Source organism: Plectrocnemia conspersa, unplaced genomic scaffold, assembly GCF_051122295.1.
Source record: "Plectrocnemia conspersa isolate PC_06_02 unplaced genomic scaffold, ASM5112229v1 ptg000011l, whole genome shotgun sequence".
Lineage (NCBI taxonomy): Eukaryota > Metazoa > Arthropoda > Insecta > Trichoptera > Polycentropodidae > Plectrocnemia > Plectrocnemia conspersa.
Genome location: NW_028277175.1, coordinates 5,738,318 through 5,766,183, shown reverse-complemented (window position 1 = coordinate 5,766,183; position 27,866 = coordinate 5,738,318). Strand labels below are relative to the sequence as shown.

Here is a 27,866-nt window from a genome sequence, read left to right as displayed (position 1 = left end):
GTATGTTTTTCCAATTAATTTTATATGAGAATTTTTTGCTTTAAAATTTCACTAAAATATTTTTTATAGAACTGTATATATTAATAATGCTATAAATATTTAGTTAAAACTGATTGATTAAGTCACTCTAAGTTAGGTTAGGTCATTTCGTAAATAAACCATGTTAAACCAAATATTTAAACTACGCGTTTCTGCTCAAAATTCTCTGAAACGTTTAGATTTTTTGATAACGTATATCTTTTTAGTTTTTTTAGATTATATTAATAATAATGCAAAATATTAAGATTAATTTACTAATGTCGCTTTATGTTAAGTTATGCTCTAGGTTTGTTTCTTATAAATTATTACTCTTTTTATAATGAGTTTATATAATTATATATTAGGACGATTATTAGATCGACATATGTAATAATAATTAGGACGATAAGAAAAATACTAAAATCGTTTTCTTATATTTAATAATAAATATTATGTTATACAATTCACTTTTCATCACCTGTTACAATCCGATTCAAAAATAATTCTGGATTTTGCCTAGTGAGCAAATATTCACATTTTTATGCGACAATTCATGTGGCACCCAAATACAGATTAAGTTTATGTGTTTATGTAGATTACTTATAAAGCTTTCTTAATCAATATTCAAGTTATCTTGAGGTTAGTTTCAGGTCTACCTCTACCATTACCCGTAGTTGTTCATCATCAACGTGGATGAGAAGTCCATCTTAAGATCTGCTTAGATTTTTTGATCAAAACTTGTTAAACTAAAATCAAGATGTTGGAACTTTGAACACATCTACACTAAACACTATTTTTTAGACGCGGTAGTTCCATTACTTCCTTTTTTAATTTATATAATTACATTATTTATATTTGTAGTTTTCACACAGTCGAAGGCAAAAGGAAACTGGCATAAACATGTAAAATGTGTAACTTTTAAAAGTAATGACAGGAATATATATTTCAAACAAAAGACAACCATTTAACAACATCTGTAAATATGTATCTACTACTTTCAACTTTCGCATCACATTTTTTATTTGCTTTTTTAACTAAAATACAGTGTTATACCCTTTATTTTAAACATATATTAGTTATAATTCTAATAGATTCTTTTAATCTCAATTTTTTAGATTGAAGTTCATTCATGTGAGTTCTGCTAAGTTGAGTTAAGTGAGTTTATGCTGTTACAACGGTAATCATATATGATATTAATACTAGTTAGTTAGGTTATTTCATGAATCTTTAAGCATTATATATAATTATATATTTTTTAAATAATTTTAATATCAACATTTATTCATAGATATATTATTTTAATTAAAAATATTATAATTAATAATAATAGTTTATTTATATCTGTAATCGACTTCTGCAAGATCAGTGATTAATATCATCGTTGATAGACTAAAGTCGCTCTAGGGTTTCAGAAATCCCCAGTATCTTCCCGCATTCCACGTGGAAGGCGGAAATTTCCGTTAATTTGCGACGTACAGTCGCGCCCAGACAATCGTTTAACGTATTGTTGTCTTGCGGGTCGTTCAACCCGGTATCTGTGTTGTATCATCCCGCCGGGTCGTTGGCAATGCGACTCGGTGGGCCCCCGGAGTCCCCAGGGGCGCCGGTGTCGACCCCCCTCTCAGCCGTTGACGTAAGACGATCGCGATATGACGTAAAAAGGTTAATTTAAAATCAATGCTCAAGATACAGGAGGGTTAAGGGTGGTTTCTGCTAGAGTAGAAGGGTGATTATGTGTGGGATACTAGGGGGATAGTTTCAGGATTAATTGATTTCTGTATGGGCACAAAGCAATCTTTGAAGGGATGTTTTGGGCAGGACGGTCTTTGTCCCTCGTTTAACTGTGACGTTGAATTGTGAAAAAATATATTACATTGAAATAAAGTATATATATTTATTTATCATATTACACTAAATATATATTATATTGCATGAACCACATAATACATAGCAAAGACATTAATTATTTATATGTATCGCAGAAAAAATACCCTTTGTTAGGAAAGGACGCGCGCTAGCTAGACAATGCATTTTACACAACACTTTGGTTACCGATCGCTAAATTGTCTATCTGGACCGTTTCTCTTTTATTTCCATTCGATTGAACTTGTCACACTTTTCTTTAGCTCTTCAGGGCGCTTGAGACTATACAAAATGTCATGACTATGCATAATACATATTATTCATATCCTGTATAACGCGACATTTAACAGTTGTTTAGCATATGACTGCTGCTCATTTTATGCTCAAAATATTTTCTAACATTCTCACTACTCTACATAACGAAAAATTCAATAAAAAATATTTTTTCATTATTTAAAAAAATATTTATGAACGTCACAAAATGCGTCACAGCTCAAACATAAAGATACCGCCATTTATATTGTTTTATTCTGTTCTTTTTTCTTTTATCTGTTTGGTATAAATCATATATATTAACCAAAATTGAGTGGATGAATAGAAATTGTAATAAATATTATTCATTCTCAGCTTTAAGGTACGATAAAAGTTTAGAAATATATGGTATATAGTTATTGTAGAATTCAAACAAGATTGTTAAGAATAGTATTTCAAGTTTGGTTTGATTTTTGACGAGAGTAGTGTATCTAAAATGTTAAAAATGCTTATAATATTAAGCTTGTTTATTTATTAATAATCTCATAATAATAAAAAAAAATAAGTTATGCGTTTCAAAAGAATTTTACCCACGGTGTACTTTAAAGATAAAAATTAGGACCATTATTAATTTAATATATATATATAATAATGAATAATATACAAAATATTGTTATTCATCTCAAGAAATTGTTGTTAATTTAAACTCACTCTCCAGATCACTCATTAAGTAAAAGCTGAGCTTAATGCCACACGTTGAGCAAGCGTCCGATAATCACAAAATAAAATTTAAACAATTTTTTAGGCAAGGGCATCAGTGTTTTTTGTAGACAAGATTCAATACTCAGTAATGAAAGTATTTTGAGAAGTTTTTGTGCTAATTTCTAGCTTTTGAAAGTTTGCGTGACTATTGTGCAATTCTGGGTCCTCGTTTTCTTTATTTAGATTTTTCCATTCTCGTTTAGATTATTTCTTTAGCACAAAATCTAAAGAGTTAAAAATGTAAATGCAAGCTGGGATTTTTTTTTAAAATAATACTGGAAAATATATTTGTAACTAAACATTTTTTTATGTAATTTCAAACATGCGAGTCAGAGATAAATTGATTAGGGCTATTCATCTAGAATGTGGCTGATTTTTACATTACTTTTAGGGTTTACATCTGCAAATGCAACAGTTCATTTAGTTAGAATTTAAGATTAACCATTAACTATTAGGTTGTTTCATAGTTAAGCGGTGAATCGTTACTCAGTCGAAAATGAAAAAAAAAATCATACTGAAAATAAATTAAAACCAGGGATAGAAAATTAACCATAGAACATCTGATGTTTATAAATAGTTTTAGAGTAATACTGTTTTATGATAATGCGAGATTTCATTCTTTTAAACTATTTTTGTAAAATTAAACGAGTGAGGTTTGGAAATTTTGCCTTTTTTCTTGAAATTTTCTTGATCTTTCTTCTACAGATTATTACATTTTTAAACAAATATTTTTTATCACAGTTATCACAGGATATTGTATTATTGGAAAAAAAAATAATGTATTTCTTGCTACATAATCTCTTTAATATACGTAAACCTTGTACTGCATATTTTGCTCTCTGAGTCTGTGTTTTTCGACTGTCAGATTTTTAGATTCATATAGCAAATAAATTAATATTGATCTGATTTACACAGAGTTTGATATGTATCTTCTTCTATGATATAGTTTTTTTAACTTCATTGTAATGTTGCTCTTTTTAAGATGTTTTGACCTATGCCGTTCACATGTAACACAGAAACGTATTTCATTCAATTATCACCTGACGTCACTGAGCGTATTTTTTTGCGTGGACGTCACATGTAAACAACAATTAGAGTAAATTTGACGTATCCTAAAAAAGACTTAGGGAAAGTGTGTATACTAACGTTTTTCCTTTATATTTATAATTTAATAATAATGTATTAAGTTACATTGATATGTGGTAATATAAACGTAATCTAAACATCTTTGCCTTTATATTATGTGTGAAGATATATCGTATCTCGGTTGACGACTGTGATTTTACATGACAAAAACACGGAAAATCGTTAAAAATATTCGTTTGAACCTATATGGAAATGAGTGTCATATTTATTATTCATCTAACGAAATTGATTTTTTAATTTTAATTTTTAACATTAAATAAACCGTTAAATTTAAGAGTGTCAACAAAACTAACTTGCTATTAAGGTTTTTTTTACAATGATTTGCTAGTCGTATCATTAAATAATTAACAATGACATTCTCCATTAATATTTTAAATTAACCTAAACGTTTTAATATTCGTCTCGTTTATTGAACAAGGTTAAGGGTGGTTTGCTCGTGCTGATTTTTTCAACGCTCTCACGGAGGTTTCCAGTGACGGTTCGCGGAGGTGGGCGAGGCGCTAAAAATAGCAGGGCTATTTTTGCACCTCCTAACCGAGGAGGGGTTGGGGGTCGTGATTCAAACGTTACAAGCGATAACCAGAAACGACCATCCCCAACGGTCGGAGCGATCGGATAGGGCAAAAAATACAATATTTACACAGCCCTCTGGCGCTTTGAGAACCTTTAAAAAATTATGTCATTTTTTATTTCTACATCTTTGTAATACATAACCTTTTTATCGATAGCTTCAAGTGGCGTAAAACCTTTTAACTGAAAAAACCTATATTTTTACCATTTAAAACAAATATAATGGAAATGTTAATAAAACATATAATTATATATTTTTATCTATAATGTACATTTAAACTGTATTTAATTCTAAAGCTACAGCTAAATTATTTTGTAATGCATTTTGTTTAATTTTAGGATTTTTTAAAAAACACTGTTAAAATCTTATCTATGATAGATTGAATATAAATATTTTAAAAAATCAAATACGCCTTACCAATGCTAATTTGCGTTCAAGTACAAAAACGTTCAAGTACAAAGTTGTGCAATAAAATGCAGATTCACTATTTTCACGTCATTGTACAAGTTGTCAATCGACAACCGACTATCTTTGAGCATTGCCAAAAGTTTGTCTTACCCAACAGAATTATTTTACAGCTTAGGCAGAAATACTTCTGTCAGTGGCTTAGGAGTGACAATTGCAAAGGCCTCGAGAATATTTGGCTTTGTTATATGAAGCGCGTGTCACTTTATTGCCGATTCGCATTCTCTACGATACTCCAGCTCAGTGGTCACCAACTTTTTTGAGAGCCGGATTGATTTTAAGTACAATTATTTGGGGACGGATGATGACAGATGGCAATTACATACAGATTGTGCCGCTGCAGTATTATTTATTGAAGTATAGTTTAGTTATGTGTTGGAATGTAATTAAGAGAGATGAATGGACGAGGCGCTGCCAATTGTAGTCTTCCACGTCACGTTAGTGTTACCATATGCCGCTGTCTGTAATAAAATAAATAAATAGGCACCCACATATCTCACCCTAGTAGATTTATATTTACTAGGGATGGATAAAGTGTGTAGGCGTAGTGTGGATTTCACACTATTGCTCTAGGGCCTAAATCCCTTTTTATGCTTCGATTACAATAATTGATAACCAATCTTATGTAGCTTATAACAACAACATTGTTTGAGTTATTCAATTCATAACAAAACCTTATAGCAACGTGGAAAATAGTGGAGGATATAATTAAAATGTCGCAGCATCCGACGAATGATCTCGTTTCTAATTCTGAATACGCAAATGTGGAGGAAAAGGGTTGACGGATGACCTTGAACCCGAAAATCCGAGAGCGTTCATCACATAAAAGGCGACCTTAAACTCGAGCGTATCAACATAATAATAATAATAATCACGGATTATTCCGAAATGAAGGGGTGTGATAATTCATTAGAGTAGTATGAATTACAGCAAAAACCTGGGATCGATTCCGATAAAGAGAAACAAATGCAATTTGCGACAAAAGTGACCCTTGTGGACGACAAAATTTGTTCTGGCCCCACTCATTTGCAGTTGGGGGCACGAAATGGAAAATTTCCCGGGAAATCCTGAGGGACTGAGATGGATCACGACACATCCATTAGTGTCGACTCGAGGAAAGTTTTCATCGCACTAATATTGTACAAATCCAATACTTTCATGTTTTAGATGTCGTAGTGTAAAGCTGACGATTTTTTTCAAAAGTTATTTTGCATTTAAATTATGTTCTATGAAGAGAAAAATGTTGAAAAAGTGAAATAAATTATTAGACCTTCGATCCAGTGACGGGAACAATATTTTTTTCGTACGTAAAAAATGTGTTTGCGCCATTTTTTTATGATTTATTATCGACAAACAACATAGTTGCTACCAAAGTGTGATTATAATAAATCATAAAATATTATTTGTGACGTTGGATGATGTTTGTAGGATTATTTTTGTAATCAAATATGAAAATTAGAGAACCTCTCCTAAATATTACTGTTTTTTATACACATTTATTCATTTAAACACAGTGATGAAATATTTTTAATTATAATTTAAATATAAGTATAACTTCTACTTAACTTAATTTTATATTATATTATGCAAGTATATGTTTGAAATCATATACATATTATATCAATAATTACATAAGTTTATTTAAAAGTCGTTTAAAATAAATAATTTATACATACATGCACTTTTTTTTACAACAATATAATAATAATATATTTGTCACTCAAAGCTGAATTTTTCATAAAAGCTGTTGCTATTTTGTGCCATCAAATTTAATGCAAGCTATTAAAATTATTAATGAATGGTCATTAGCTTTTATATTAAACAGTATTATTTGTAATGTAATAAAATTTTCCCAAATGAGAAAAAAGTTTGAAAGGCAGTACAATTTGGCTCTATGTTTAAAAAATTGGAACACGCAAAACTTTTGAGTAAAATAATCGATATACACTAGCAGTAATTTTATATGATCTGCTTTAATCTATTTAATGTTTTCCCGTATTTTGTAACTTTTTCGTATACCAATAAGACACAAATGTGTTGTTTCGTAACTCATTTTTATTATTTTATTACCACATTCACGTAATCATATATTTATCAAATCCGTTTTTTTATTCAATTACCTATATATACTCGTATATTTATATACTAATGCGTTCTATTATCAGGAAGAAATAATTACAATATGGTTTCACATTATTGTTTATTTAATTATTGTACATTGCATTATCATGAGGGAAATTTAAAGCTTAGATTTTGCTTAACAATTAATGAAATTTGCGCAAACAATGAAAAAATAAAACTAGACCTAGATAAAACCTTGTAAGATATTCTCGTTTTATTTAACATTTAAAATGACAAACTTATAAATTAATTACGTTAACTTGCGGTTTATGATTTTTATTAAATAAATTATCGGTGAAAAACTGTAGAATCGGAAAACTTTCCGTTTGTTGAATCGCGAAATTTGTGAATTTTCCATTCGACAAATTTACCAGTCGGTGAACTATCCTATTACTTGCCATTTGGTAAGTAAATCTTTCATTACGACCATTATATTGTGTGCATTTTTTAGTGAAATTATATTTTCCTAAGTATAAATATAATTTCATAAACTGTTTCAATAAAATTTTCTACCCAGAAGTAACGTCGTTTTTTAACATACAGTTTTTGAAAATCGTTAACTTCAGTTTGTTTAATAGTAAACATGTATTTTCCAGTTTTTGTGTTGTAGACTTGGATCTCTGTTTAATACCAAAAAATTGCATTTCTTTTTTATATGAAAAGAGATGCAACAGCTCCTACTAAAAAACATTTGTGCAATTTATGGCGGCATAATAGATGTCACACATTGCCCAAGATTGCTTAAAAAAATAAATTTGGTATTTTTGATTATATCTATATCTATATAGATTTTGATTTTGGTCATATGAGCTGAAATTAAAACATTTCCAACGGTAACCATCGAAAAATGACAAAACAATATCGGTACTTTATAGTTTACTACCCAAAGACGATTAAAAAATATTGGCATGAGCTGAAAAGAATTGGATTTCCAATAAATTGTCCGATCGCTACAGAACAGACAACAATTTAAAGGGCAAATCTTTTTATTGTTCGTTCTTTTTAGCAACCTGTTGCTAAAAAGAACGTACAGCATTCACACTTGTTGGAAGAATTATCTCATTCATTCATCAAACGAGAAAGTGAAACGTTTTTAATTTTTTCTCTATTTTAAAAAAATTCTTTGCTTGTTTAAAATTTATTGATTTACTATGTCATGTGGTTACGTATTAAAAATACAAAAGAAAGAAAAGTATATGATCATCCTTCTCAAATTATTAGATGTGGTAAAAACATTAATTGGTATACCATCTCGAGATATCAAGTGATTGCTCCTCTTTTCATAAAAATAGTCATGTATATATTTTATCTTAAATGATCTTTCGAATGTTTCCGATTAAGAACTAATTGATTAAATAAAATCGACTGAAGTTAGTACAAGTGTTTTAATTTTGCTATGTATGCTTTTCTTTCGTAAATCAAATGCCTGTTTTTATCTCTGGATCTTAACTTTAGCTTATATTGATTTTTTTCACCCTTAAAGTGTGTAATATATTAATGAATTTGTGTTGACAAAGATAAAGCTTAAAAAATAGTCCAAGTCTTAAATTTAACATGTTTAGCATACATTTAAATGTTATTCGTTACTATCAATGCGGTCTCATATTTATATTTAATATTTTTCGCATTCTGAATTGCTTCATTCTGAATCCATTAAATTGTTATTCCACATTGGAGCATCAAGTGCTCTTGCACGTGTCATTTTAAATCTGTATACGTACTAACTCGATTATAATTGATAAAAGAATCTCGAAATCTCGAAATTTTACGCACTAATATTGGAATTCGTGGGTATTAAAAATTGTTCAATATTCCGGATTACTGTATACGAACGTTGCTATGTACACACAACATATGTAACTACTATGTATACACGTGCCTTGATAGTTTCACGATAGAAAAGGTCTAACACACACAAGGTTTCACAGTGTATATCCAATATCCATTTTCTTCACGCCCTCTCGCACCCACACAACATTATTAAAGTAAATTCGAGATGCAATAGTCGACATTCGCCCAAGGGCCAAAACCACCGGGTTCGAGCAATTTGTGGCGGTCAGCACTCCTCCGGGTCAACCCCTGCGTTAAAAGCCCTCAAACTATATTATAATATAATATCAGTCGTTGTCTAGCACTAATAGCTAAGACCGCTTGAAACGAGAAAGTGTGGAGACGCAATTTACATGCAAATTTTGTAAGACGCTAATGAAAAATATTTTTTGCAATTTATTTAAATAAACAATGAAAAATACAGGATAATAAAAATAAAAATATTAAAAAGCCAGGCAATCGTTTATCGTGTACTCTGTTATTACACGAACGATAAAAGCTGCTGAAAGTAACATAATTCATATGGGTGTGGCGATAAATGCTCGGAGGACAATAAATTTATTAGCTGCAGTTTAAGGACATTCCTTTGAATGATTCCACGCAGTTTGAAGTTTAGATAAGCTCTTGATTGTAGATTGTGTGAAGAATAAAGCTATAAAACTAATAAAATATGTAAGATCAATCTACTTACAGAGCGATTGATTACAGAACGTTGAGTTACATTTGGGAATTTTGGTCCACTGTGTATATACCGGAATTGTAGAGAAAATTGTCAATACCAGCTGTTTCTACTTTAGATTATTTTAAATTTCAAATAAGATAAAAATAAAAAAACTAGGTTCACCCACAAGCAAATTTTATGGCTTAACTCTGTGGAAAGCCCCCATACATTTTATAAATTTGCCGATTCCCATGCGGAGCGATTTTTTCTTATCTCATTATTTGTGGAATGTTTAGATTACCAAAGCATTAATAAGACCGATTAGAGTAGTTTTGAAAATCGTAAACATTTTTTTGCTATTCAAATACGTACAAATCTCTATAAGAAAGCGTGCATTTTTTTAAGCATTTAGCACAGACTCGCCCTTTCTTATGCAGTGGTATAAAATAAATGCAGCGAAAAATAGTTGTACAAATTTATTTTTTAACAAGAAAAAGTTCTATAAAAATTTTCAAGAAATCAGCTAATTTTTCATGAAATTTTATATAAACTAGATACTATTTTGCATAATTCGCTTAACAATTAAATTGATTGTTAAACGATCAATAAAACGATTTTTTTTACATTTGATTAAATCAAACTATTCGAATATTCGTATATCAAATATATTTGTTATTTTAATACTATTCGTGAAGTATTTGATCAAATAATATTTTTAGTGTAATATTTTGCAACAGATTTATGTATTATTAATCAAGTCTTTGTATATCTTAACAACGCAGGTAGTCACTTTTTTCTAAGATAAACCACTGAATTATATATAATTCATCCTAATTGCGCCTTTTTTATTTTGCAACATTTATCTTATCTTTATTTTATATATAACAGTTACGGCCATAACAAATTATTGCCGACAAAGAATATAATAAAGAAGAAAACACTTTGTAATTGCCAAATTTCCAGAAATTATTCATATTTCCGAGTTAATAAAGTACACCTTCTTAATGGCTGGTGCTAATTTTTTTATGTCTTTTAAAGCAATACGATTGATGTTTAATTTTAAGTCTGTCTTAAGTAATTCAGTATGGCAATACTTATTCGAGTTGTAGTATTATATATTCCGCAGCAGGAGTAACAAAAAATATATTTTATTGGTTATATAATTTTACCTTTACAAATATATTTGTTCACTATTTATTAGCTATTCAAATAGTTGAAAATAACGCATATTTAGAAACTATTAGTCCACAGGCGGACAAATCCGATCGTGTATGGTGAGAAAAACACAAACTTTTCTGTCCGCCGTCTGTCCACTGTCCGTACTTTGTACGTGTATCTTTAGCGAAGCTCGAACAGATCTGTCCTGGTGTCCGTCGGACACCAGGACAGTGCGTGTGTTCGAAGCTAATAAGAGTTGAGTTTTTAATCTTCGATAATTGCTGGATTTTATATAATTGTAGTTATTGTGCAATTCTGGGTATTGCACATTATTGAAACATTTTTATAGCATATATTAATTGCACGAAACGTACAGCATTTTTTTAATTGTAAACAATATTTTTCTATACAAATATTTGTGTCAAAATTACATAACAATGCAATTTTGCTTCAACCGTTTTGATACATATACTATAAAAATATTGAAATTAAAAAAATAAGTATACGAAAATAAGCATTAAAAATAATATGATATAGAAAAGGTGACGATAAATATAGACATCTTTCTATAAATTTGATATTTATAGAGTGAAATATTTTTTTTATACTTACAATAAAGGTGAAATTTATACACATGTATGTGATATTTTAAAATACGCTAGTTCTTACTTGTGAAAATAAATGTATTATTATTCTTATATCAAATTCTAAGAGACCACTACCACGTTATTGTAAGTATATATGCACAGCTAATGGTGCTTCAGTTCCGTAGCTCTTATCAGGGCCGCCGCTGACCTTTTTTAAAATATTATAATTATCTACATTGCTAGCATTGAAATTACTAAAAAGAATGACAATGCGGATGCGGTAAATATTAAATTAAAGATAAAGTTAATGAAAAGTTTTTTACGCAAAGATTTTTAAAGAAATTGCGGTTGACCAGTATGGTTACTAAAGTTTAATACATGTATCATGTATAAGAGTTTATTTTAAACATAATCTCAACAAACATATTTCCAGGTACTTCATTCTATGTTTATTAATGAAACAGTTTTTAGAGGACGACTTCAGAGAAATGCTTACATATTATATTTATATTGTATACAATATAGAATTCTAGAAAATATCCAGTTTTATGACGTATGTAGCATAATTAAATAATAAACATTTATTTATGCGATTTTAAAATTCAACTAAAGGTATATATTAAATATAAATGTTTTAATGCTACATAAACTAAACTACAGTTTTATATAAAAAAATATATTTCTGTGTGTATTGAAATTGCGTTTATGTGTATATTTACAAATATATAATATAGCTCGTCAATTTTAAATACAACAATATAATTCTGGAGGGCATAAAATTATAAGTAAAAACCGAATAATATTTTTTTTTAGTAAAGTTTATTATAATCGTGCATTTTCACCAATAGCAACTACCTTGGCTTACAGCAATTTATTCGCATTAATCGCCTGAAAAACCGCGAATCACCATCAAGTAAACACCCAAAAGTCTCCACATACCCCGACCGAAAAAATCGACTGTTACGTAACCGTTTTTTGCCTCTGGCGAAGGAGATGGAGCGTGGAAAACCTTTTTTCCTCAGATCCTTCTACTCTTACGGGAATTATCCGGAAAGCGACGAAGCTCTGTGAAAACAGGAAGGATTAGGCGGATGATAAATAAAAGCACGTAGTGAGTGCTCCGTAGAAACAAGAATCACGCTCGAATATCACATTACGATCAACAATGAAAAATAGAGCTCGAAAATTCTTTCGATAGGTTCAGTGTGAGACCTCTCGAATCGATGACACCACTCAAATTTTACTCAATAAAAATAAAGTTAATAGTCACGTATGCTTTGTCATGAATAACGTATCAAAATGCGCAGTGTGAAGAAGCGTGATGATTTCGTTTGCGATGTTTATTTAAGCTGAACAGTATTTTTTTGTGTAAACATTTTTTGCAGTAAACAATTTGGTCAAGTCATTAATGATCTTTTCTTTATCGTTTCAGGTATGTTATCCACCGTTTCTGGTTTATTACGCATCATGCCAGTAAGTAGTACGTTTCGTTTTGATTTTGAAGGTTTCGCGTGTGTTCGTCTAATATGTATTTATCCAATTTTCTACGCATTGAAGTTATTCATTGGAACCGTAGACGTTCTTAGAAAATTGCGTGATAGTCGTTATTTTCCCGTTTTGAGCTATTTTGAAAATCACTTTAAATAGTATTCTCTTGCAAGTACCGTTAAATTATTTCGTATAATTACGTGTATGTACAAACAAGGTTTTCCAGAAAAAATCATATGGATTTTTAGTACACACTGTTTTTAAAATAGTTTTGAATAAGCTAATGCCATAAAAAGATTAAATTAAATGTTCCCCAAGTTGCCCATCGACTTTTTAATATAGATTTATCTTGAAATACGAGTTATACAAAGGATTTTTAAAAGTAAAATAAAAATATATATGCTTTATAATTTTCAGTCGCAGTAATTTTTTTATCGACAATGTTTGTTTATTATTATAGTATTCCTTATTATTATTTACAAATTTATTTATATAGTTCTCAGAATTGCATATAGAACTACCTGCTCAAGTATTTCGGTCAGACTATGCACTTGTAAAGAGTTACACACCATTTTAAGGGGTGTCCCATTATTATGGCCAAGGCTGTATGTTTTTTAGCGTAGCAGAAAAATCTGTCACAAAAACATATAAATATCCCCAAGTCTTATGCCATAGCTTTAAATGAAAGCACTGATGCTTTTGAGGAATTGATAACAATTGGCAAGTTTACTCACAGATTTGCATATATTAGAAAAAGCAACATTAACAAGATTTGGTTAAATTGTTGATTTCCAAAACATTTTCACTGCGCCTTTTTTGTTAAAAAATAAACGGATAGTTTTAAATGTTTTACAACCCCATCATAAAAAAGGGTGGATCCGTGTTTGAACATATGCATGGAAGCTTTTTTGAATAGAGATCTGAATTATTTAAATAGCAATAAATTGTTAACGATTTTCTTAACTACTGTAATCGGCCTTATCTTTGCCTTGATAATTTATTTGATAAATAATAAAAATAACTGTTTTAATTTGTCAAATCGTCTACATAATGATATTAAATTTATTTATTTATATATTTTTGTCATGTTTTTTTACCGCTGCATAAAAAAGAGTGGGTCTGTGCCAAGTGTTTGAACATATGCATTCTTTCTTGGAAACTTCTTTAGATGGAAGGCAGAATTATTTTAACAGCATTATTTTCTGAACTTCTCTAATCGAATTTATCTTTGCTTTAGTATTTAATTAATATATAATAAAAATAACTCTTGTAATTTATAAAATCGCCTTCTTTTTGGCGTTAAATTTATTTATCATTTAATTTTTTTTTGTCATATTTACCACAATATATTTTATGATCGAAACTGCATTTTAAAAGATCGACGCTACAGCTTTATCATGTACTATCTATATATCTTTAAATTTAAACTATTCATATACGATAGTGTGACTTAGTATATAAACATCGTATACTGCGTATAAACTGACAGCTGTTCTTGCTTTTCCACTCTACTAATAAAATTGTGATTTATTATATGCTGCTTATATCAAATCAGAATTAAATTATTACATCATATATACAATATTTTTAAACTAATATTTTTATAAGCCACCCAGTATTTGTTCTTCTATAAAAAAAGCGACATAATGCTTAGTTGTCAAAGGCGTCGAAGGGAAAATCAACCGCACGTGGCAAATGTACGCTTGATAGAATATAAAAATAGATTATTATACTTTCTGGTGAATTTTTATCAGTGTTTATCTATGTAAGATATTTTTTTATATATACGTTACGAACTAAATATATTTTTTAATTTTAATTTTCATAGAATATTAATATTTTTCTCGTTCAAACCTATTTTCGTCAAGGACAAAAATATATTATTTTAAAATTAAACACGAATACTTATTAAGTAATATAAATACAATTGCTAGACATTTATTTATATTAACAGCTTACCGCCCGGGTTGTTTTTGCCGAACTTTGCTTGGTGCCGGGCGATTTCGCAGAATAATGACAAACGATTATCTTTCTTAGTAAATTCCCTAAAACTTATAAATCAATTAAGATATTTTACTAAAATTTAATATGTAGCTTCCTTATGATTTTTCGCATAAATATACCTTTTGAAAATTAATCTATTAGAGTATATGACGCACCTCGAATTCGGGAATTACACACATTTTATAATCAAAGGAATGCAGTACATTTAGTCTCTTCTGAATTATCGACCGAAACGTACCGCAAAAATTGCTCTTTCCTCAGTGATCTATAGTGATTGTGATTTTTATTTAAAAAAAATATTTTCAATCACCCCAAAATGGACGAAGAAGATGACCCCTTTTTGTAAAAAAAATTAACAACTGGAAAACAAATAAGAAAAGAGGTTTCAAAATTATATCTCTTTTCATAACAGCCAGATGAGACACGGGAAAAAACCAGAACGACCGGCTTACAATATATAAGCCTCAATCTATAATGGACTGTAATAAATATATGAAGTGTTGATCACGCCGATCAATACATAGTTACCTAATATTTAAAAAATAACAACGGAAAAAACAAACAAATGCTTTTTTATTTATTTTAATATGCATTGTTTTATTCGTTCAGTGTCTATCGAAATTTGAATCGTAACAGTAAAATTAAATTCAAAGATTTTCTTCTGAGTAAGGCTAAAGGATGGATGCAGAATTCAGTGGAATCTATCGATTCTGAAGACATTTCACCAGTTTCTACCACATCTTACCGTGCTTGTGCTGTCGATCCATCAAAAAGGCTCTCGGATGAACTGAAAAACCATCAGCCAATAAAAATTAAAGTGTGAGACATATGTTATAAGAAAATGTCGTGTTTGTTCTGTACATGGAATAAGGAAAGATACACGTGCAGAAGTTGTGAAATTTTCTCTTGATAGTGACGAATGTGTTTATATGTTTAAAAAATATTTAAATAGATAAAAAAGTGTAAAAATAAATAGTGATATAGTGTGGTTTATAAGTGTAATGGTGAAAATAAATGTGTCTGTAACAGTTGTAAACAGAAAAAGGACGTCGAAAAATTTGGTGAGTGAAAATTACTATATTATATTTTAAACGGATATTTTTCATAAATCGTTTACACAAAAAAATATATAAGTATTTAAACATACATATTATTAAATAGTAAATCACTAATTTGTAAATATTGCAACCATTTTCAATTTACACAAAATATTAGGAATGAAAAATACATATTTTTTCGTTCATGATTTTATTCCTCAGAGTTTCTTTTAAGTGCAATTATATATTTTTTTTCAATTATTTTACAATAAACTAATACGGCGATAATTTACCCAAATTGTAGCTTTTTTCTCATGATTTTTTAATTTATGAATCATTGCGGTTTTCCAAATGGTGAGGAAATTTCAAAATAACGAACATCGGGAAAAATGTTCGTAAGTTAATGGATGATGTTTCTTGGAAGTTCTTTGATTACAGTCTTATCTAATTTATCTACATATAGCGTAAGGATTTTACTTTTTAATTTTACAATAACATACAGAATTTTAGATTGAAACACTTTGTTAATTGATGTTTCGATTTTATGTTTACCTAGCCAGACATTTAGACCCTGAAATTTAATTCTGTTAGAAGTTTAACACAAACTATTTTTTTTTTACATAGAATAAATAATTATTGTTCATATATTGCATAAAAAAATCTTTTTACAAAAATTTTCACTAAAATATAATTTATTACGTTGAAATAGTATACTAGCATCTTTGATTATCATATAGAGACAAACTTAGTGGTACCCCAGTATTTTTTTAATGAAAGAAAACGCGGACTCGTATACGAGTCCGCGGGCGTTAAGCTGTTAAGAATGTTTGTGACGTGCTCAGCAAAAAAACATATATCGTCGTTTGCCTCTTGACACCTAAATTATGAAATTTGATTAAAAAACATTAGATAATTACTTATTTACATAATTTATTATTATTGAGTGCGGGAAAGAATATACTAATGAAATTAATATATACATTTATGCACGTATACATTTTTTTGCTAATCAACGTTCTTTTAAAAAAAACATGGAATTGAATTATGATTACAATCGATCACCTCAAATTATGTTTTCCTTGTTATAATTTATTACAAATCCAATTTATCGCTGTATTATTTTTTATGGATTAATTTAAATGGAGCTAGCTCGTAATATAATATACTTTAATATATGATAAATATATATATAAGAACTTAAACTGTGGGGACCAGTTTGGCTACCGGTACTTCATTTTGTAATACCGGTAGTATCGAATGTTGATTTTTGCCCTAATACTGGTATCACTGATATTATAATCCCTAATTGTAGCTTACTCTTTTGCCATTTTAAGTGCAGGAGACTATTTTTTTTATATAAATATATATGTAGTATTAAAATTTTCTTACTGATCTTCATTGGTAGCCGTTGGTCTATGGCATTTTGGAAGCTCTGGATGCAACAGAGTTGAGCTAGGGCGCAATGGTTTCCGTGACGCTTTTTCGTTACACGGCCGTAAAAAGTGCATCGCGCGATGCATCCGGCCGTGCGTAACCCAGCGGCCGTGTGTGTGCGCGCGTTCAAGGTCACCGTCGTTCATCAACCCGTTAGCGGCCCTGCCTCCGCTGCCGCTGTGCCACCGCCGATTCGGCCCTGCATCGCTCAGTCCGCTCGCGGAGCCGGCGGCGGCGGGACGCGCGGCGCACAGTGCGCGAGTGTTTACCGTACGTGCGGTGGAGTTTCGTCGACGGGTTCGTTCGAGTGTGTGTGCTCTCCGATCCTAGCCGCGATGAGCTAGCGCCATGCCGGCGAGATGTCGCGCCGGGACGCTGCTGCCGGATACGTGCGGCGCCTCCGGCAACAAGAAGCCGATTAATGCCGCGCCCTGGCACTACTTGATGACTTGCCCGCTAATAAGGAAATGCTTCGGTAGTGTGTTTTGTTCGGCACTATTATCACTACTTTTTCGCTTTGTTGTCTTCCGCTTTCGACTACTAGAAATCTTGATTGTTCCGGAAAAGTTTCGAGTTCGCTACCGGAAAAATGCACTCGTTTTTCACTCACATTTTTAAATGTGCAATGAAAGTTATAAATATCCTGCTGAATAAATTAACCTTACATGCCTGAAATAGTACAATCTAACCTAACTAGGACTAAGTTTGCAAGTACAACGTAAACTAACCTATCCCAACTAAATCTTAATGGGAAAATTTTCCACCTGAGTTTTCCATCTTAAAACATTTAATACTCTGCTCTTTTTAAACTGCTATCATTCTAATTTTGTAACATAAAGCACCCAAATTATGTTAACCACATATGGAATGAGCTTTTCATATTAATATAGAACAGAGTTCAGCATCGTGGGATTAATTTTATAACTTAGAATCGACTTTTAACTATATTATTCCTTAAAGTTTAATGAATATTATTATAAGCCAATAAAAAATGACATATTTTCCGGTTTATAGCAGTAATGTCTATCTTTTGACTTCACTGTCGTCAAAGTGCGTTCGATTTACATTTTTAATTAGATGAAACTTACCGACCACAAGTGGAAAATAACTTGTGTGTGCAAAGTTTTAAAATAAATTATGAGGTAACTTATCCTTAATGGTCTAAAAAAGTAAACCTTATATATTCTAAGGTTTTAAATAATCTATAAAACATAACAAAATCATTTTTTTTGCAATCATAACTACAATTCAAACAATTATTACTATTTTTTTTAAATATTGTTAGTACAACTTTCCTTCTTGAACCAAAACTAAATTTTTTAGTTCATAAAAAAAAGGTTGTATTCAAAACCTTATTTAAGACAATGCTTTTTTTATATTATTAGTATATTTAGTTAGACACTTATCTGTATTTGTATGATTTATAAAACTTAACTAAATCAGAAATTGATAGAGTTTTCCTACTTGAACTAAACTTTTCAGTTTATAAAAAATTCTATTTGTAATCAAAACTTTAATTAAGACAATAATTTTATTTTAATACAATATTGCTAATATATCGTCATATAAACAAATTATTTTTAATGTTACTTATGTGTCTAAATAAAAGCAATATTATAAGAGTTAACGTATCAAATCTTTGTGGACTTTTTAATTTTAAAATCCATTATATTTTTCTTTCTTCTTGATTTAAATTAAAAATCCTTTTTATTTTATACTAATCCTTATTCGTCTGAAATAACTAAACTAAACATAAGCTAGGGTTTTAATAATTATTAAAACTTAACCAAATCCGAAGTTTTCTTCCTGAACCAAAACCAAACAAAAAAGTATTTTCTGTAATCAAAACTTCAATTAAGGCAATTATTTTACTTTTTTATAATATTTCTAGTATATTGTCACATTTACATTTTTTTATGTTAGTTTATCTAAATAAAAACAGTATTAAGAGTTAACATAGCGCAATCAATGTGAACTTTTGTAATTTTGAAAATCCAGTTATTTTTGTTCCTTCTTGAATGAAATAAAAATGTATATACATATATAAATACAAAATATGATATTTATTACATACATTAAAAATTCAATAAGTACTCTAAACAAATATGATATGTTAAAAAAGCCGCATTTAATGAATAAGAAGGGTCTGACATAAATCTGACCAGCTCTTCGTTACTATCGCTGAAAACATATTTGTCATGTATGTTCAAAATTAGATTCCGTGAGAACCACTATTTTTTTGTTATTTATTTATTCTAAGAAATATTAACAATCATATTTTAAAGTGAGACTTATATTAGATAAAATCTGTACAGTGAGTAGACAAAAATAAAGACGTGAAATTGGAAATGCTTAAACAATTATCGTGAATAGTTACTTTTCAATTAATATTAGATAGTATAGTTAAATGGATTAAATTAAAAGTGATTATTATTTGTCTCAAATAACTAAACCTTACATAAACTAGGGTTTGAATAATCTATGAAATGTAACTAAAGTAAAAATTAATAGTATATTCCTTTTTGAACCAAAACTAAACTTTTTAGTTTATAAAATGTTGTTAGTATATTATTACATTAACAAGTTATATATGTATCTAAGTAAAAACAGTATTTTAAGAGGTAACGTAGCAAATCTATGTAGTCTTTTTTTAATTTTGTAAGTGAAGATATTTCTTGTTCCTTCGTGAATTAAGTACAAGAGCTTTTTGCTTAAGACTTATTAAATTTATTAATCTGAAATAGCTGAACCTAACATAAGTTAGGGTTTGAACAGTTAATAAAACGTAACTAAATTAATAATTGATAGAATTTCATTTCTAAACAAAACTAAGCTTTTTAGTTTAAAAAAAATAAGCTAACCTGAATTAAGACATGTATTTTTATTTTTTTATATAAATAAGTATAAAAACGATATTATAAAAGATAACATATAAAATCTATATGGGATTTTTTCAATTCTAAAGTAAGTCTGTTGTGGGTTCTTTATTGAATTGTTTTAATATTCTATAAAATTTAACTGCATAAAAAAATGATATGGTTTTTTATTTTTGAATCAAAACTAAATGTTTTAGCTAATACATGTTTTTTTTAATCATGACTAAAATTAAAAATATATTATAATTTGCTTTTAATATTGCTAATATTTTGCAACGTAAACAACTTCTCTTTTGTGTTATTTAAGCTTTGTTAAATATTTATCTATCTTGTAATAAAGTTGAGTTATATTAAAAAAAATAAGGTAATCAAACAAACATAATCTACAGGTTGACATTAAAATGTCACGTATATTTCCATTCATAATCGTTAATAAACTACAATTAAAAACTGTATTACAGAAAATCCTGTGATTTTTTCTAATATTTACACAAGTTTATATACCACGACATTATTATAGAAATACTATTGATCCAAAAAATATACTTTTTTGTTTATTTTGAATTAATTTAGATAAACATAAATTGCGTTATTACTTTTCAGTTCCAACTACCACTTCTAACTTTACTCCCACTCCTAAAATCATACACCATTGGTTCAGTATAAAAATACTCATATCAGAACTAAGTTTTCAATGTAAAAAATATAGACTGTTATTATAAGTCAGATTTAATATTTTTATATTTTAGATAATTCCATTAATAGCAGGATATCTCAAAATTCTTACTATTTATCAAAATCTTTTTTTGTTTTTCTCTATTTCTCGCTTCGGTACTCTCGCGCCCAGATAACGCCACCGTCACAGTTGATAATGCTCGGCGCCAACAGACGTAAACAATCTTTCTTTAGCTGGCGAAACGAAATAAAAAAATATGTATAAAAAATAAATAAAACAAATTTACAGTGTATGTGCGTTATGTTGTCGCGAAAGAAACGAAATCCCGTAGCGTTCGGATGCTGCGCTTCGATAAGCTCTTATCGGCAACGGGAACACTTAAAAAAATAATCGCGCACGTGCTATTCCACATAAAAATATGCGTAAATTATAAATACATCTGTTTGTTTGAAATTATTGAAAAATCGTATATATACATATGAATATAAAACATGTTATTAAGCGACGAAATAAGTTGTTAAATGTATCTAACGCGCGTGCTGTGGTGTGCGACGGTGCATTACCATTATTATTTTTGTGCGCTTAGATTAGTACTCGTGAATGACTTTTTGGTTATTGCATCTCAATTATAAAAACTGTGTCCTATTCTTACTTATATAAAAGGGGATTCCGAAACTCAAGTTGAAAAATAATATTCCCCGCTATTACTGACTGGAATTTATCTAATTATCGAATCAATAGGAATTTATAAATTAATTTGCTGTTTAGGCTTTGTTTTATTTATATTCGTTGTCGGTTTATGAAGAGATAGCTACAAAAAAATCACAGTTCAATACATGTCCACACTGTACTTTCGTTCTTTTTGACCATAGCTCAAATATTGCTCTATAAATCAACACATACATTCTAGATAAAACGTTTATGACATAAACCATGAAATAAAATTACAAATGTTTCTATTTAACAGCTCTTGAAATTGTTATGTATATAATATATAAAAAAAATCACTCACTCATAATAAATGGCTAGACTCTGTACATCTAAAGACTCTGAACATGACCTACGTGTTTTCGTTGGTTTTGTTATTCTTTGAAATTTGCATCACACAAGTCTTGTTCAATCGATTCCAATTGCGAAGCGCACATTGTTTACGAGTCTTCAAGGCTGTAAACCCAGAATCGCTTCGTTATTCCGATCGGATGGTGTGTTTTATCTTGTTCTATGTGCCTTGTTATGTCTGTGCGTAGGCTTTCCATATTTGGATAAGCCAAAATTTTGAGAAAATCTAAATATGGACGCTTCCCGTAACTCGATACCCGTAACATCAAAAGTCAAGGAAATATATAATAAAGTCATACTTTATTACATGTATTTTTAGACATGTTGTATTGACTTGTATTTAAAAATATAATTATTAGGTTTAGTATATCTATTGTGTTCTAGTTAATGTGTGATATATTTATAATTTATATTACAACATCATTTTAAAACCACCATACGCGAAAGTTAGTATATTTACATATGTGACTTATATACCAGCATAAAACTTATACATTAAATACCTGGGCTATAATCCCATATGAACCATAATATATTTTTTTATATTCCTATCATGTCTGGTTGATCAGAAATAGCGCTTATTATATAAGTAAAATTTTAATCTATCATTACATATTAGGTTTTCTAAGATTTTATTTTTTTATGTATGAAACGTTTATTTAAATAATATAAATAAGTATACAAGCATGTGCCCGTTTTTTTTTTTTAAATATCGGTCTACAGGTCGCAATGACGGCAATATCCCAAAATATGCTCATTAAATTTAGGCTTGAAGTCCATGTGTAAGCTAAGGTATTTAACGCATGTTACCGTTTCATTTTGGAGTTTATCTACTTGTGCATAAAATTGCTTCTATTTTTATTTGGTTGATTTTAATTTTGCATCTCTCAAAATATTTTCTAAGATTTTTGTAATTTAATTACTTGTTAAAATAGCTGTATCGTCAGCGTACCTTTCGTAAAACAAACTTCATTGAGGAACTCCAGCTGGAATTTTACACGGTATCGAGTGTTCATTATTTAGTGAAACAACATACCTTCTATTTATTATTAAGCAGCAGATAATCAGGGGTTTTGTATTTGTATAGTTTATGAATCAAACCGTCATGCCATACTGTGTCAAACGCTTTTTCTATATTTAACATTAAAAGACCAGTTTTTTATATTTAAATTAACGCATATATGCCGCGTCAAACTAACAGTTGATGTATTGTAGAATGACTTTTGCAAAAGCCAGATTGTTCGTTCGAAATTTTATTTCTCAAATATTTTCTTAAACGCATAACCATTATTTTTTTAAATATTTAATAATAAAAATATGTATTTACAATTTCACTGCTCAGTATCAGTAAAACTGTATTTATTTACAAACGGATGCTTTGGTTAGCGTGTTTCTATTATATATGAACAGAGATTTACAAAATATTAAATATTTAAAATAAATTAAGCAATCAAAATTAAATAACTTTATGAAGGTTCTAAGACTTTCATTAGGTCAAGTTGAGTTTGGCTAATTTTTTTAGGTTAGATTTGGGTTTTAACAGCAAATAGACGTTTAGCATTTGAGTTTCGCAGATATTTTAGCTCCTATCGTATACATTAAATTTTCACTAGTATAAGTGAACATGTATTCAAGTATTATTTTGCTGAATGCAGTGAAAATTTAACTTTACAGACTTTTTTGATCCTGAATTAATCCAATAAATTCAATAAAAAAATCTAATTGACCCTCAGTTTATACTTATGCGTAAGATTAATAAATAATCTATATAATTACGCTCTTCAAATTTTGTTCTTAAGAATTACATAGTCTATGTTTTAGTACCACAATTTAAAGTAGCCCGCTCGCACTACACCTACTACAATATATAGCTGTTTACATCCTGATTTTTTGCTTAATGAATCATATTATGAATAGACAGACGTCTGCGACCGATTTACATCATCCGACTACCAACGATACCGTTATCCCGCCGAGACTCACGTCGAAATAGCGGTACATCCTCTTCACTTTCAGTGTCTCTGGCGAGCCGCGTGGCCATGTTTTGCCGTTTGATGTTTTCGCTGCGTGGAAAAATCCCAAGAGTGGTCGTCGCAGTCTTGGAAAAATTTCAAAGCGTCTAAATAAAAATTCCCGAAGGGGCACTTGGATTGGTCGCCCAGCGGCGCTGTCAGCGCTCCGTCAATCAATTGAGACTATATATTGTACATTAGGTCAGGCTTTGTCAAACCACCGCCCGAATCAATAAGTTGAACTGAATCAATGGATAATACACTAACATAATCACTCTAGAAAAAAATACGAATTAAATATATTATAATAATTATTGCATGTCTCCATCTGACAAAAGTCGGCCCAGCTCCTAATAGCTAGCCCTGAAAACAGCTTTGATGATTTTTATAGCATCTACAATTCATTACTCTATTTATAAAAATATTATATGTCATTGAAGTATACATTGATAGAAAAAGCTTATGTATTTTTTTTAACATTACTGTTTACAAGGATATTATTATTTTAAACTGCATTTATTTTTTCGGTTATTTTGTATATAAAATAGTGAAACAATACGTTGACGATCATGTCGGTCAATAATTATGCAACGTATGTTTCGAAAAATTGTTTATTGCATTTTACAACCGCTGCATAAAAAAGTGAGTCCGTGCCAGATGCTTGAAGCATTGAAGCATTTAATGAGCTCAGAAGTATTTGAATGGAATTTTTTTAGCCATTTTAATCCACCATATCTTTGCTTCGGTAATCTAAGAACTACATTATTTATCTGATAAAAAGAAACCACTCCGCGTTGAAATTGGCAGATTGCAAAAATATATGGGGGCTTTCCTTAGTTACGTCATAAAATTTCCCGGTCGACGAACTTTAATCTCATTTCTTTAATAATTCAAAGAGATTTTCTATTTTTATCTTGTTCGAAATATAAAAAATGTAAAGTAGCAACAGCTGTTTTTGACAATTTTATCTACTATTTGGATATAAATATTGAAATTGAAATTCCTTTGTATCTCTGACGCTCTGTATTAAATCGAAGTAGATCGATCCGTTCTGGTCCGTTATTTGCATCCATTAAAACAAATCATCATCCTATTGAAGTTTTTAACGAACGTTGCTGACTTTAACGAACATCTAATTCTCTATTCATCTTGTCTTAAGTATATTTATAAATATTCTTAAGACAAGCTCGTCACATACAAAGATATTCTAATCACTCCGATTTATGTTTGATGGAGCACGTGCTTTAATTTTTAACAAGATCTCGTTATTTTATAAACTTTATTCAATTAAGCGGTTTCAACCGTACATTTGATTTGATAAACTAACTTAAATTGAATATGATAAATAGTCAACCCAAATAATTAATAAATGATAAAGTGTAAATAGTCTTATCTTATTTTGAAACTGCTTTTTCTATTATCCTAAAATAGACACACTCTATCTAACTTCAAGTTAATTGCGTTTGGTCTTCGGTCGTTTAACAACCCCAAATGAATTGCCAAGCATAAATTTATTTTGCTACGTTATTTTAATGTCAGGCCTGAATTAATATTTTTCGTAAAAAAATATGTTTCTTAAATTATTTTATTAAGAAAATTAAAGGCGCATGAAAAATATTTTTTTTTGCGAATTTATTTTTTCAGTTCATTAAAGGGGCATAATTTTTTTATTTTTAAATAATATGGGGTATTTTTAACAAAATTGCTCTGTGAAAATACATCGAAAAACAAGCAATAAAGTTATTATACATTATATTGTACACTAAGTCTGAGGAGGTTAAATTTAAAAAGGAAGTAGTGCAACTACAGCAATTTTCTTGTAATTTGTTTATTTAAAATAATTAATTATAATAAGACTAATTAAGACAAATTATATTATTTTTAAATATCGGACGTACATATATTTTAATATAAAGAAGTTTCCACTGATTTTACATATGTTTTATAATTATAACGACATTATGAGAGCTACCATAACGAAGCTATGTAGGCATTTTTAAATTCTAAGATTGAGTATTTTTTTGCTCTTTCTTACATAAATTAAATGTGCTTTTTATTTTATACTTAACCTAATTTGTCTTAAATAACTAAACCTAACATAAGCTAGGGTTTGAATAGTCTATAATATGTAACTAAATTAAAAATTAAAAGAGTTTTCCTTTTGAAAAACTAAACTGCATAGCTTATTATTTTTTGTAATCAAAACAGTAATTTAGAAAATTATTTTTATTATTTTTAATATTGTTAGTATATGATAAGCAACTTTATTTTGATGTTATATATGTCTCGATAAAAACAACATTAAAAGAGCTAACATAGCAAATCTATGTGGAAGTTATTTTTGTTTCTACTTAAATTAAATGAAAGTGCATATATGACATAAATCTGACCAGCTCTTCGTAGCTATCGCCGAAAACATCTTTATGTCAGGCAAGCTTAAAAATTAGATGGCATGAGCACTACTATTTATTTTGTTATTTATTTTTTATATGCAATAATAATGATCTATTTCTAGATCGTATTGTAAAGTGCGATTAAGGTAATTTACGATAGCAGAAAGCGGTCTGCACAATGATTGGACAAAAGTAAAAACTAAAAGCTTTTTGTAAAACAGAAAATGCCTGACCATTTATCATGCATAGCTACTTTGTAATCAAAAGTAGATCGTACACGTTGATCGTTGATAAATCGCTTACAATTATTGCTGAATACCTTCAGAAGCATTTAACACGTAACATGAACGCGAAAAAGATTAATCCAAAGCCACTAACACGCGTTCCAATTCACAATGGGATATTCCATTGCTGCGTTCTAATTACAGAATACTTTCAAGTCTGCACAGTTTCAGATTGATTTTTTTCATCGCTTGCAGCAAATCAATTCACCCGTTAAAACTCGTCTCCGCCATAATGGCGCGCATCTCCATTCTTCTGCTCTTTCTGGGTCACTTCGGTCGTATAACCCTGACCACCATTATTGTGTCGTTCGACGTACTCTTTTCGCCATTCAACAACTTCCATTCTTGCTCTCGAACATTCAGACACACACTATGTATTATATGAACGTACGTTATGTAACTGCAAACGTTCTGTTCGATCTCTCTTAGCTAATTGCTCGCTCTTTTTGATGATTTAATCTCTGCCATGTTGTGTTGCAGTAATAATAATTTATGGTCGCCCCGTTCGTTTATTAAAAAATGACCGCAGATTAAAATTTATGTGTGTATCATTTAATCATTCGGATTGGCGCTAAGTGGATTTGAACGTTCATTATATTTAAGCATGATTGATTGTGCGCTGTGCAAGATGACCATATAGGACATAATTAAATTTATACCGTTTGAAATCGCACAAGTAAATAGATAAAACGTATTTTAACTGAACGTTAGCGATAGTTAGCAATGGGTTTCGCAAAACTAGAAATAAAACCTTAAAAGTGCCACTATAAATTACACTTAAATATAAATTAAATACATTTATATTATACTGGCCTTCAAGCCAGATGTATTTATTTTGTAAGCACAAATCTTGTTTTTAAATATTATTTATGTTGCGCAACAATTAAGTAATGTTGTCTGTGGGTGCTTCAGCTGTTTTCCGTGTGGGTCGTCTTTCTGGAGAGCATGCGAAGAGAGAAGCGGCAGATTCTGCAATTTTATCAGAAACGAAATATATCCACGCCTCTAAAAAGTGACATTTACTTACTGGACATCCTTCGAAGGGTGCAATTGGAGGTCGAATGGTGCAACGGAAATATTGTGATCTTACGGTGCTTTTTGTCGTTCGATGATATATTATCCGTGCTCACTTCGCAGCAAATAAATATTCTTTCAACGCATTGCAGAGT

The 27,866-nt window shown here is 29.6% G+C and overlaps 1 protein-coding gene and 1 long non-coding RNA gene across 5 annotated transcripts in view; one reads left to right on the top strand and one right to left on the bottom strand.

Moving 5' to 3' along the window:
- Pde11 (Phosphodiesterase 11) overlaps positions 1-27,866 on the top strand; it is a 232,432-nt gene that overhangs the window by 89,476 nt on the left and 115,090 nt on the right. The window contains exon 1 of one of the 4 annotated variants that reach the window (XM_088197800.1): positions 17,738-17,872. The exons of the other annotated variants lie outside the window; for them this stretch is intronic. Coding sequence (XP_088053926.1) covers positions 17,746-17,872 — 127 coding nt within the window. The 5' untranslated portion in view covers positions 17,738-17,745. Of the gene's footprint in view, positions 1-17,737; positions 17,873-27,866 lie in introns of those variants that run through there. 4 annotated transcript variants of the gene reach the window in all.
- LOC148229248 (uncharacterized) lies at positions 15,482-17,492 on the bottom strand. The gene is made up of 2 exons (XR_015811402.1): positions 17,353-17,492; positions 15,482-15,713 (listed from the first exon to the last, which is right to left on the bottom strand). It is a non-coding gene; the product is annotated as an uncharacterized LOC148229248 (long non-coding RNA).